This window comes from Protopterus annectens, chromosome 3.part0 (genome assembly GCF_019279795.1).
Source record: "Protopterus annectens isolate FY-2018-M chromosome 3.part0, PAN1.0, whole genome shotgun sequence".
Taxonomy (NCBI): Eukaryota; Metazoa; Chordata; order Ceratodontiformes; family Protopteridae; genus Protopterus; species Protopterus annectens.
This window is the reverse complement of record NC_056731.1, coordinates 1,583,922,850-1,583,935,402: the sequence shown is the minus strand read 5'-3', so window position 1 is coordinate 1,583,935,402 and position 12,553 is coordinate 1,583,922,850. Positions and strand designations below refer to the sequence as shown.

Here is a 12,553-nt window from a genome sequence, read left to right as displayed (position 1 = left end):
GTGGGGGGCCCCGGGGGTTTTTAGGGGAGAAAGCCGGGCCCCCCCCTTTTCCCCCCGGGGCCCCCTTCACCGAGGTTGGAAAAGGGGGCCACCGGGGGGTTTGGGGGGGGAAAAAACCGGAACCCCCCCGGTCCCTGCCACGGCTCCATCCCGCACTCTGCAGTTGGGCCAGGCCCCCACCAGCCTGTCCCAGGGACAGCCCACCTCATGTCCCAAGAAGTTCCCTTGGAACATCCAGCTGCGGAAGAGTACTCCTCGGACAGCCCCCAAGAAGTACCCCTGAAGCGTAAGTGCAAAAGGAGGCACATGGACTCCCCGGTCCGCTACCGGGCAACACAGACTTGATGAAGGGAGGCTCCCCAAGGTCACCCCTGAAGACGCCTCATTTGGAGACATTATGGAAATGTTGAGGATCGTGGGGGGTGGTGTTCGCCTAAGGCCTCCTCAGACGAGTCTGTGTTTTTGGAGGCATTCGAGGCGGGCCCATCTACCTCTTTGGGTGTCCCTCCTGCCGACCTCTGGTGGACCTTATATCCATCCGAAGCGAAGTGGAAGGATCCGACACCTGAGCCTGTACCTAAGCTGCCCTGACCGTATCCTTTCTCCTCCTCGGGCGACCGCACTCACTGGAGCAAAGGCCCCCCAGTAGATGCCATGATGATGGCTGCAGCCACTAAGAGGGAGTTGGCCCAGGAGAGTCCCTCTATGCATCCTCCGGGCAAGGAGTCCCGCCGATGGATCGCATTGGGAAGCGTAGTTTTCAGTTCAGCAACCTTCTCTTGAGAGCGCTTGAACTACATGGCACACGCTATCAGGATGCAGCGGATCTGATTAAAGAATACGCTGTATCTTCCAGAGTCCATGTCGAAGTGAGGATAAACAAGTATACTCCACCAATGGCCACTCTCAGATCAGTTTCAATACATCTATGCGGCTGCTTTCTCACGCTACTGAGGGAGAGCTTAGAGCCAGCCGGAGCAGGCCTAGTCATGAGGCTTACAGGCCTGGCTCCGCCACTGTGATTTTGCAGAGCCCTTCAAGGCACCTTCGCATGCCCCCTTCATGGTTCTGCCTTGTTTGGCAAGACTGTTCGTAAACATTAGTCCAGAGCGAAAGGACGGAAGACGCTGTCTGCCGCCGGAGTCCGCTTCAGTTCCCCAGAGGTCCTTCTCAAGAACCAAAAGGGACAGAAGATGTGGTTCCGAAATCGCAGGCAGTCCCAACCTGCTCGGATAACCAGCCCTTCCGCAGCAGAGGAGGACGGGAGGTCAGCCGCCCTAGAGGCAGGGGGCTCCTAGCAACTTTGGGTCCAGAGAACCTTATCTGATAGGCCCACGCAGCAGCCCTGAAGGGTTGCCCGCTGTCCGCCTCCTGGAGGCAGTCGGGGCGCTGAGGCACCTGACTTCTTGGGAGTCCATCACAACAGACCATTGGGTGCTTCGTGATATCCAGAGGTTATACACTTCCCCTGTACAAGGTTCCTAGGTCTCGCAGCCTCCCAGATGTTCCACCAACCAAAGGGAGGCAGTAGCTATCAAATTGGACAGCTGCTAGAAAAAAGAGCTATCCAGTGCATCCCCAGATCAAACCGGTCAGGGTTTTACTCCAGGTTCTTTTAGTGCCAAAGAAAATGGGGACTTAAGACCGATCTAGATCTTTCCCTGCTGAACCTGTCAGTAACCAAGCAAAAGTTCCGATGGTCACCCTTCAATCTATACTCCCTTGAGGGAGAACACTGGATGTGCTCCATCGACCTCAAGGATGCGTGACTACCACATTCGCATGGACAAACGGGTCCAGGAGGTTTCTTCGCCCGGCTGGGAGCCAGTCATTATCAGTTCAGGGCCCTTCCCTTTGGTCTCACCTCAGCCCCCAGGGTGTTCACCAAGGTCTTAGCTGTTGTAGCGCCCACCTGAGGCTCCAGGGATTACAGGTCTCTTCCGCACCTGGATGACTGGCTCCTCTGACAGCATCATCAAGGCATCTTCTGTGCTCAGCCAGGGACTACTTTCTTCGACTAGCCCCAAGGTTGGGCATCACTGTCAACTGGGAGAAATCTTTGCTGCACCCCACACAAGTTATAGATTTCATAGGAGTGAAGGCTAAACACCAGGTCAATGCGTAGCCTTCCTCACTCCAGACAGAATTGCCAACCTGAAGTGTCATGTAGCAGCGTGTCCTGCAAACTATTTCCGACTGCAGCTTCGGGTCCTGAGGGCCCTAGGTTCATGGCTGCAGCTATCCCGCTTATTCATGCGCCACGCATGCAGGTTCTTCAATGGACCCTTCAGGTTCAGTGGTCCCTCTCAGTTCCCTCTCAACTCTCCGACAGCGGTCAGCAAAGCTGCAAGGATTCCCTTCTTTGGTGGCTTCTGTCTCCGGAGCCCCTGACAGGGAGACCTTTTGTGCTGCTTTTCCCTCGGCCACAGTGACCACGGACGCCCTGCCTCGGGTGGGGGCATTCCCTGGAAAGATTGTCCAAGGCACGTGGAACCCCACAGAGACGCCAAGTGTATATAAATGTCCTGAAATGAGGGCGGTGCTCCTAGCGCTAAAAGCACTTCACCAATGCTCTTCCTTCAGGGACTATTATGATTCAGACAGACAACATGTCGGTAGTCTGGTACATCAACAAACAGGGAGGAACCAGGTCCCATCCCCTTTGTCGAGAGGCCATGAGAGTCTGGGAATGGGCACTTCCACCAAACGCTTTCTGGTAACAACGCACATTCCGAAAATCCAACATCCTATGCGGACAAACTCAGTCGCACAATTCTGTCACCTCACGAAAGTGGTCTCTCAATCCTCAGGTAGCTAAGAAGATTTTTGCTGCTTGGGGGCAACCCTGTTAAGCATCTTTTGCCTCTCCCTCAAACGCCAAATGCACAATTTCTTCGCTTCTACTTCCCACCAGGGAATTCCCGAGAGATGCGCTTGGTGCATGCTTGGCCTCCCGGTCTCCTTTATGCCTACCCTCCACTACCTCTGATGCAGAGGCTTCTGCAGAAAGCCAACAGTTTGGGAGCAGAATGATTCTCATTGCCCCGCTCTGGCCTCACAACCCTGGTTCCCTTTGTATGGTCTCACAAAATCAATCCACCCTGGATTCTGGATCCGATTCGATCTCATCTCCCACCCTCTGGGAATTTCGGTTCCCAATCTACACACCCTGAAATTGACAGCTTGGCTGCTCCAGTTCCATCCTTGATTAGGACTCCGGTATCTCGCCACCGTCAAGGCCATTTTAGTGGCAGCTCATAAACCTTCCACCAGGCAGGTTTATCGGAGTAAATGGAAGAGATTCTCTATTTGGGCGCTTCAGAGAACTTTGGATCCTTTCTCAGCACCTATGTCAGCAGTGCTGGATTTTTAACAGATCTCTTTCATCAAGGGGCAAGTTCTTCCAATGATTAAGGTACAATTGGCAGCCATCTCAGATTATCACATTGGTCATGAGACAGCTCCCTCATGACGGCTAAATTGTGCAAAACCTTTCTCAAAGGGATTTTTTTATTGAGGCCTCCAGTCAAGGAGATTGTACCACCTTGGGATCTATCCTTAGTTCTGCAAGCCCTTACTGCTCCTCCCTTCGAGCCTGCAGCTTCTACAGACCTAAAGTACCTTTCCTGGAAGACTGCCTTCTTAGTAGCTATCCCTTCAGCCAGAAGAGTGTCTGAACTTCAGGCTCTATGCGTCAAGCCTTTACCTTTCTTTCTTTCCAGATAGGGTGTGCCTCAGGACCAATCTATCTTTTCTTCCTCAAGGTCTCTTCAGAATCTAATATCAACCAGTCAATCAATTTACCTGTGTTTTTCCCAAGTACTCAAACAAAGGAGAATACAAATTACATTCTTGGATGTTCATAGACACCACGATTTTATATTCACAGAACAGCTGGTCACAGGCAATCAGATCAGCTGTCTGCCTCCTTTGCTAAATTTGCTTTGGGTAAAGCAGTGTCTAAAGTCACACTATCTAGGTGGATTGCTAATTGTATTCTGCAGGCTTATGACACTCAGGTAGACCTGCTCCACAGAGGGTTACGCTCATTCTACTAGGGCAGTCTCCACGCCGGCCGCCTTTAAGTCCCGTGTTTCTTTGGATGATATCTGCTGCAGCTACTTGGGCCTCGCCTCATACCTTTTATTTCTCATTATAAAGTGGATGTTGTTTCCAGAGGAAGAGCATCCTTTGGCTCAGCGGTGCTCTGGAACATCCTTCCATGACGGCCGCCCAAGATTCAGGTAGCTGGGGACTCTGTCCCACAGGTTGCAGACAAATGAAGTCTGCCTACTTCAGATTTAGAAGTTATGTACTCACCATAACGCTCCATCTGAGTAGGTGACTTCATTTGATGCAACTATCCTCTCCATCCCCTGACCTTTATAGAGCGAGTATTTATGCTTTTGTTCATGTACTGTAGTCAGTATTATTTAGGCAAACTCAATCTGAGGTCAGTCAGGGCTTGGCAAGGGGTTATGGGTAAGAGGGAGGAGCTAGGAGCTCGGAGCCTAAAGCTTTTGAAATGCCGGCTCGGATCCGAGGTCGGATCCGATGCCCACAGGTTGCATCCAAATGAAGTCACCTACTCAGATGGAACGTTATGGTGAGTACATAACTTCTAATTCTATCTTTCATCTTTTTCATCATATTTTATCCTATTTAAAGCTTGCTTTCCAACTTGTTTAGTAGTCAGTAAAACTGTCGTGTAAACTTCAGCTTTGTTTTTATGGCTGACAAAGTTTGTCCCATCCCTGCTGTTTTAAATTAGTATTTGGAAGTGCAAAATAAGACTGTCTTCTCGATTTGAATTTTTTTTTTTTTTTTTATATATTTTTGATTAGTTACAAACAGCAGTTTACTGGAAATTGCAGCTTAATTTTTCCCCCTGTAGTCGGTGTTTTCTAGTCATTTATGCACTACCTACCCTATTTTTTTTTTGTCTGCAGGGCGTGTAAGTAAATGCAAGTCTTAGTAGCATTACATCACTTCTGAAATGATGGCAGTGGAGTAGAAGTGTAAGTTGTATTTTCTAATCTGATGTGTATCTTTCCATTCCTCACTGTTATGTCCTGTTCAGAGCCCTCTGAAATGAGTCAGCCTGTTACCAAACTCGTACCAGCCAAACCAACTCTCAAGCCAAGTCCCTACCCAGAATGCCCTCCTCCGTGTTACCTGAGACCTTTTTCCCATGTAGCTGTATAGCCATGTTTCAGCCGAGCTCTTGGCCAAGTGAAATCTTGTTTTATATTTGTGAGAAATATTTTGGATATCTTCATATTTTACTAAACCATTAGCATTGCTAGCGTAGTTTTCTTCTGTCCAAGGTTATTCTCTCCGCTCTACCATTGTTACCGTTGGTAAACTTCAAGTACCATTGTTGGTACGGCCTTTTCCTTTACACTTGTATTTCAATACAATAGTTGGTATTATTTCTCCTGTTTAATCTGTTAGCTTTCATCTTTATTCATATGTTTCCCTTAAGTGTATTGATATATTGCTAGTATTTTGTGGGATTTTTTGAACGGAGTTGACTTCATTGTAGTTGGATTATACAGTTGGCTGTGGTTTTTTTTTTTTTTTTTTTTTTTTCTGTCAAGATGTCAAGGGTACTTCAGGCGTTCAGCATTGTACTTCTTGTAAAGGCAAGTTACCCAACAGTGATTCTCATAATGACTGTGTATAGTGTTTGGGAGTGGCCCACTTTTCGTTGCAGCCTCCATGTGATATTTGTCAGAGCTTCAGCCAACGCACTCTTAATGAGCGCAAAAATATTGCTAAAGTTTCCCTTCTCAGAGGCCATTTCTGCGATTGAGGTCTCAACATCTCCTAAGGACAAAAAGAGGTCCCATTTGGTTCCTTCACCATCGGGTAATCGGAGCAATCCTGGAAAATCTAAGGTCCCCAAGTTATATTAGGAGCATAAATCTGCCTCTTCGGCTCTGCCTTCCTCTGCTCAGACTATCTCAAAACCTTTGATACCAATGCCTGTTTTGGCACTGGTCCTCCCTCAGGCACTGATCATAGATCTTACTACACCTGTTTCGACTTGGTCACTTGTAGCTACTTTGGCTCGGGGCATACTTTCGACTACACCACCAGTTTCCATTTTGGAACAGACTGTTTTGGTTCAGAGTGCCACTTCGGCATCGTGCGTTGTACTGACCTCACTGGATCTGACCCCTTTGCTTCCGGTTTTGAAACGGGACTTCGGTGCTGGCAAACCTTGCACCACTGACCCGATACTCCTCCTCCATAGACCCCTTTCTGGGCCAAGTGTGCAGCACTTTTCTCCATTGTCCTAACTCTCTCTATCTGGAGTATCCACTAGGTCCACCAGTAGCCTTTCTGAACACTAAGTGGTGCGTCTTGTAGCTGTTCATAGCCGCTTTGTAAGACCCATCCACCTACAGGACTTGGGTTGCCTTATCCATGGACTCTCTCTTACACTCCTCCTTCGACCATTTTGGTTCAAAGCCTCTGCAGAGGCATCCTTCTTGGAACCCATCTCCTCGGTGCCTATGGTGCATCTCACTTCGGTTCAGAGTTTGTCCCTTTGGTCTTCGGTTCCCGCTGAACCGGTCCTTCCTCAGTCTGGGGCTGTGGGAATGGGAGCATCAGCCCATGGTATGGTGCAGACTCTTTCCTCTGTTCCTCCCTCTGCTCTGATGGCCGCTTCTGTGCCGATCCTTCTCGGGGCTCCATTCATGAGGGCAGGTCCATCGGAGCAGGGTGTGACCTCAGTCCCGAGGTTGTTTTTCTCTGTTCTGGGCTACCATCCCTCTTCAAACGGGGCTGTCTTCCACGTGGTGAAGAGGGCTCTTGCTTCTGGTAGCACTCCTTTGATGTCGGAACCCCAGTTTTAACCCCCCCCCGGACACCGGACAGAGAAGCCACAGGACACTCCTGTTCAGGGTACCCACTTTTAGCAGTCCTCACAGACTCACCACTGAGCCTGCTAATAAGACATGCAACCGGAAACACGTAGACTCCCCTGAGGAGTCCTTAATGGAAGACACTGATTATGATGGTGAAGGGTCCCCATGGTCACCTCCTGATGTCTCCTTCGTAGACATCCTGCAGGTATTAAAGCAGAGAGGTGACTGGGAGCCCCTCCAACCCTTTGAGGAGTCCGTGTTCCTGCAGGCTTTTCATGCTTGGCCTTCTACCTCTTGGATGACCTCTCCTGCCAACGAGCTCGTCGTGCAGCTCACGTGGACGAATCCTGATTCCATTGATGCGATCCCACAGAGACCAGATAAAATTCTTTTCTCTTCCAAGGAGAACCTGCACTGGTCCAAAGGGTTACCAATTGATGCTATGGTGATGGCGGTGGCCACAAAATAGGACTTGGCTGAGGAAAGTCCCGCTGTCCACCCACCTAACAAGGAGTCCTGAGCAGTGAACAGATTTGTGAAGCATGTTTTTGTATCCGTGACTTTTGTTTATATGATCCTTGAATTATTTGGCACATTTTACAAGGCTCCAGAGGGACCTGATCTCCATATTCTTAGGGAAGCTTGCTGATCTGTTGTCTGACGAGGTCAGGGACAAAGTGGCCCCACAGCTCGCAACTCTGGAATCCTTATCTAACTCGCCCATGAGGTTGATCTCGCACGCGGCTGAAGGGCGGTTAGAGCAGCGGGTTCGGGCATTGTTATGAGGTGTCATGTCTGGATGCGCATTTGTGACTTCATGGATCCCGTCAAGTCTGCCTTTCAGAATGCTCCCATCTAAGCTTCATCCCTTTTTGGTTCCAAAGTGAAGGGCATGCTAGCCAGGTGTGAACAAGATGGAAAAACCCTGTCTGCCGTATTCCTACGGTTTTCCAACCCTCAAAGTATCTTCTCCAGGAATCGGAGGAGTGAGAAAATGTGGCATAAGAAATCTCGGGGTACCATTCTGTGCCGCATGTGGTGGTGATATCCCAGAGGTGGGGGGTAAAAATTCCGGACGATGCCCATATGGGGGCAGAGGGGGTCCTTGCAACCAAGGCTCCAGGGACTCCTCCTCTGGACCATCAGTGCTCCTGAGGGGTGGCCCAATTGCTTACCTCTGGAAGCAGTCGGGGGTTGTTTCTCTCCCTCTCCCTCTCTGCACCAAGCTGCCTGGCGATCTCTCACCACCGATCATTTGGTGCAGAACATTATCACCAGAGGTTACACCTTTCCCCTTTTTTGTCAGCCAAAATTTCCAAGAAAACTTCCCTACATTCCACCCAGTGAAAGGGAAGAAGCAGCTTCAGAGATTATAAAGCTGTCTCAAAAGAAAGTCATCCAGCCAATCCCACCAGACCAGTGCGGATCCAGATTTTACTCTAGATCCGTTTTGGTGCCAAAAAAGAGGGGACTGGAGACCTATTTTGGATCTCTGCAGTTTAAACAAGTCTGTCACCCAAACTAAATTCTGTATGGTCACTGTTATCTTCCCCTTTTTAATAGAAGACGATTGGATGTGCTCTTTAGATCTCAGGGATGCGTATTACCACATCAAGATGGACAAATGCTCCAGGCGTCTGCTTCTCTTCTGGCTAGGAGCCAGTCATTACCAATTCCGTGCCCTGCCGTTCGGTCTCTCTACAGCTCCCAGAGTGTTCACGAAATGCATGGCAGTGGTAACAGCTCACTTGAGACTAAAAGGATTCGGGGTGTTTCCATATCTAGACTACTGGCTCCTTACCACCTCCCACCAAGCAACTTCTAGTAACAACGCTGCACTGTACTCTCTGGCAAAATTGTTGGGAATAACGGTACATTGGGAGAAATCAAATCTTATTCCTACACAACAAAGAGTTCATTGGAGCAATGTTCAATACTCAGTCCTGTCTGGTATCACTCCCATTTCACAGACTTCATCGATTGAGGTTTCAACTCTAGGTGATTCTTTCCCAAACAGCCTCTGCAAGGGACGTTCTTCAGGCCCTAGGTTCTATGGCTCCGTCAATTCCAGTAGTGTCTCTAGCAAAGCTACATATGTGTCTTCTGCAGTGGCTCCTTCTTTGTCAGTGGTTCCCAAACTGTCATCCCCTGGATTGCAAGGTTCGAATAACCAACTCCTGCAAACAGGACCTGGTGGATGAGGCCAGACCTAGATCTGTGGAGCCGCCCATTTCAGCCCCCATCCCACAGCCATAGTGACCACGGATGCTTCCCTGATCAGGTGGGGGGGGCATTTGCAGGGAAAGATTGTCTAAGGCACATGGTCCACCTCAGAGGCCCAATTGTATATCAGTGTTTTGGAACGGAGAGCCGTGCTGTTAGTTGCAGGCCTTCCATTTGGCTCTCCCTTCGGGACAGTTGCAATTCAATCAGACAGTATGTCCGTGATCTGGTGCATCAACAAGGAGGAACCAAGTCCTATCCCCTGTGTCGAGGAGCCATGAGAATTTGGCAGTGGGCGATGACTTCCAACCACTTTCTGATAGCAGCGCATATCCCGCTAAGTTCCAACGTGATTGCAGACAAACTAAGCAGATGAATCTTCATGCCCCACGAGTGGTCCCAAACCCCGAGGTGGCATCTGTAATATTTAGCCACTGGGGCCAGCCTTGCTGCAGTCTTTTCATTTCCCCATCAAACACCAAGTGCAGCAGCTACTTTGCCCTACTTCCCCAGAGGGGAAGCCACCGAGGGATGCTCTGATCCACTAATGACCCACGCGAATTCTGCGCCCATCCTCCCATTCCTTTGATTCCACAATTTCTAAAGAAAGCTCTTCTGTTGAGATGCAAGGTGATCCTCGTATCCCCATTATGGCCTCGACAAGTTTGGTTCCCCTTTCTTCGGCCTCACCTAGTATACCTACCGTGGATTCTGGACCCTCTACCAGATCTAATTACTCATCCCTGAGGGTTGAGTCACCCAAACCTGTCCTGTCTCAAGCTGACAGCTTGGTTTCTCCACTTCCACTAGTCACCAGGCAAGCTAATCTCTCCTCCCCTGGTCAAGACCTCATTCTGGCCTCTCTCAAACCATCTACCAGAAGACTATATCGGGATAAGTGGAAAAGGGTTCTCCCTCTGGTCCAAGGATAACATCCTAGACCCATATTTGGCTCCAGTTACTGCACTGCGTCAATACTTGGCTACATTTTTTGGTAATGGAGCCTCTGCCTCTACAGTAACAGTGCATCTAACAGAAGTTTCCACAATGGTATAGATGGGCACCCCTCTTATCTCTCAACGCTTCTGCAAGGCTTTCCTCAAGGGGACCTCTCCTCTCAGGCCTCCTCAGACAGCCCATGGAAACCTCACTTTAGTCCTCCAGTCTTTGACTCAAAAACCCTTTGAGCCTGCTGCTAAGTGTGACCTAAAGTTTTTGTCTTGGAAATCTTTGTTTCTGGTAGCCATTACCTCTGCCAGAAGAGTTTTGGAGCTGCAGGCATTGTGTATCAAGAGGCCGTATCTGCTCTTTCATAAAGACAGTGTCACTTTGGACGAACCCATTCTTTCTTCCCACAGTTGTTTCTGAATTCTCTATTAACCAGTCCATTGATCTACCAATGTTTTTTCTGAATTTTGCCAATCGAGGAGAGTATTTCCTTCATTCCTTAGACGTGCATAGACAATTGACATTTTACCTAGACAGGACCAAACCTATCCATAGATCTGTTCAGCTTTTCACTTCCTTTTTGGGGTCCAAAATGAGAGAGGCTGTTTCCAAGGTTACATTATCAAGATGACTAAGGGATTGCATACGTTTCACCTATTCCCTCCATAATGAAGCCATGCCAAAAGTCAAAGCCCACTCCACTAGATCTATGGCAACTTCTATAGCGTTTCACTCCAGGACTTCCATGGATGACATCTGCGCAGCAGCTGCTTGGGCCAAGTCTCATACCATTATCAATCCATTACAAGTTGGGCCTGGTCTCCAGAGGGAGAGCTGCCTTCGGCTCAATGGTACTCTGGAATATTCTTCTGTAAGGGCCAGCCATGTACCTCAAGGTAGCTTGGGATTCTGTCCCATCAGTGATGAATGGAAAGAAGATGAACAGCATCGGATAAAGAAGTTATGTCTTACAATAATGTTCCATCTGTGTTTCTTCTTTCTTTCATCACTTCCCGCCCTCCTTCCCTCTCCAAAGCACCTGGGGGATGCTTTGGGTCTAAGTGGTGCCCTAGGGTACTTGCGTAGAGGGTGGCCTTGGCTTTACTTCCTTTTTCTTAGCAAAGTCTTATCTGATGTAATGTAGAGAAAGGCATTCTGGGTAGAGACTTAGCTTGAGAGTTTTTTGGCTGGTGCAAGCTTGGTAGTAGGCAGACTCTGTTCCAAGGGCTCGGAACTGGACCCATCAGTGATGAATGAAAGAAGATGAACAACAAAGATGGAACGTTATGGTAAGACATAACTTTTATTTTAAACATTTGGAAGTTAATAGCATTGCATTTAGAAACTCCTTATTGCCCCAGGTATTGACTGATCTCGTTCACCTTGTATGTGAAAATCTCTGTTAAGTCCACTTTTATTCTTTCAGGAGGTAGTAGTGATGCATTGAATCTTTAGAAATGTGCTCAAAATGTCATTGTTATAAGAAATGAAAGGTACGGTTTTAAGGGGAATAGCTTTTTCACTTGTCTCTATGTAATGAAATTTTCTTAACTTTTTGTTTCAGTCTTCACAGTTTTAATTCATTCTATACTATTAGTGCGTAATAAATATCATGTCTTACAGTCCTGAATAATAGTAATTCTATTCTTCCCAGGATGTGCCATACCTAGAACCATACCTGAAGGAAGTCATCTGTGAAAGGAAGGAGAAGGCAGAATGGGACAAGAAATAAACTGACTACATATTTTTATTTTGTTATATTTAATATGAGTGGACTACAATATTTTAAATATGCACCTTTTTTGCAGCTCAGATGAGTCCTCTTATGAATGAAAGCCTGATTTCAGCCTATTTGGAGAAGAACTGTAACTTACTGTCCTTGCATATATGTATATTTGTGCAAAAAAGGTATTAAAACTGCTGTTTCCTTGAAATCAGTCTTCGCTGTATGTGCAATTAAGCTTAAATTTCTAATGTCTTCCTAAAATGTTTCACTTTTTTGAGTTCTAACTTTTCATTTTGCTACAAGAGTAATGGATTTTAGTACATGCGAACATTAGTCCAGCTAAATTTCTGAATCTTTCTGTATGTAACTAAAGTCATCAGTGGAGAAGGGGAATGGATCCGACTGTTAGTGGGTTGCATACCTCAGCTGTACAGAGTTTCGCAGAATGTCCACATTTTTGCCTCATTTTTGGTCTGTTCCTCGTAAAATGTGTGGTTTTCTGGTAAATTATTGAATATTGATGTCACTAAGTAATACTAAATAAAGACAAACACTTGAGTTTCAGACTTTATATCATTCAGAAAATATGTAATAATGCTAAACATTTTATTCTAGCAACTTTCTAAGTTTATAGGAACAGTATTTAAACTCTGTCCCTATTTTTGAGCCTTTGCCCCACATTCTTTCTGGGTTTGTCCAGATTTCTTGCACAAAGATGTTGAGCGATATGGGTGGGTGTGTTGGCGTTATGTTTGTGGTTTATGTCCTTTTAAAGGAA

At 47.5% G+C, this 12,553-nt stretch overlaps 1 protein-coding gene across 1 annotated transcript in view; it reads left to right on the top strand.

The window, feature by feature from the left end:
• LOC122796874 (cytochrome b-c1 complex subunit 7) overlaps positions 1–11,983 on the top strand; it is a 151,952-nt gene extending 139,969 nt beyond the window's left edge. Inside the window, exon 4 of the mRNA XM_044065620.1 lies at positions 11,704–11,983. Within this exon, the coding sequence (XP_043921555.1) occupies positions 11,704–11,781 (78 nt within the window). The 3' untranslated portion in view covers positions 11,782–11,983. The remainder of the gene's footprint in view (positions 1–11,703) is intronic.
• The last annotated feature ends 570 nt before the right edge of the window (positions 11,984–12,553 follow it).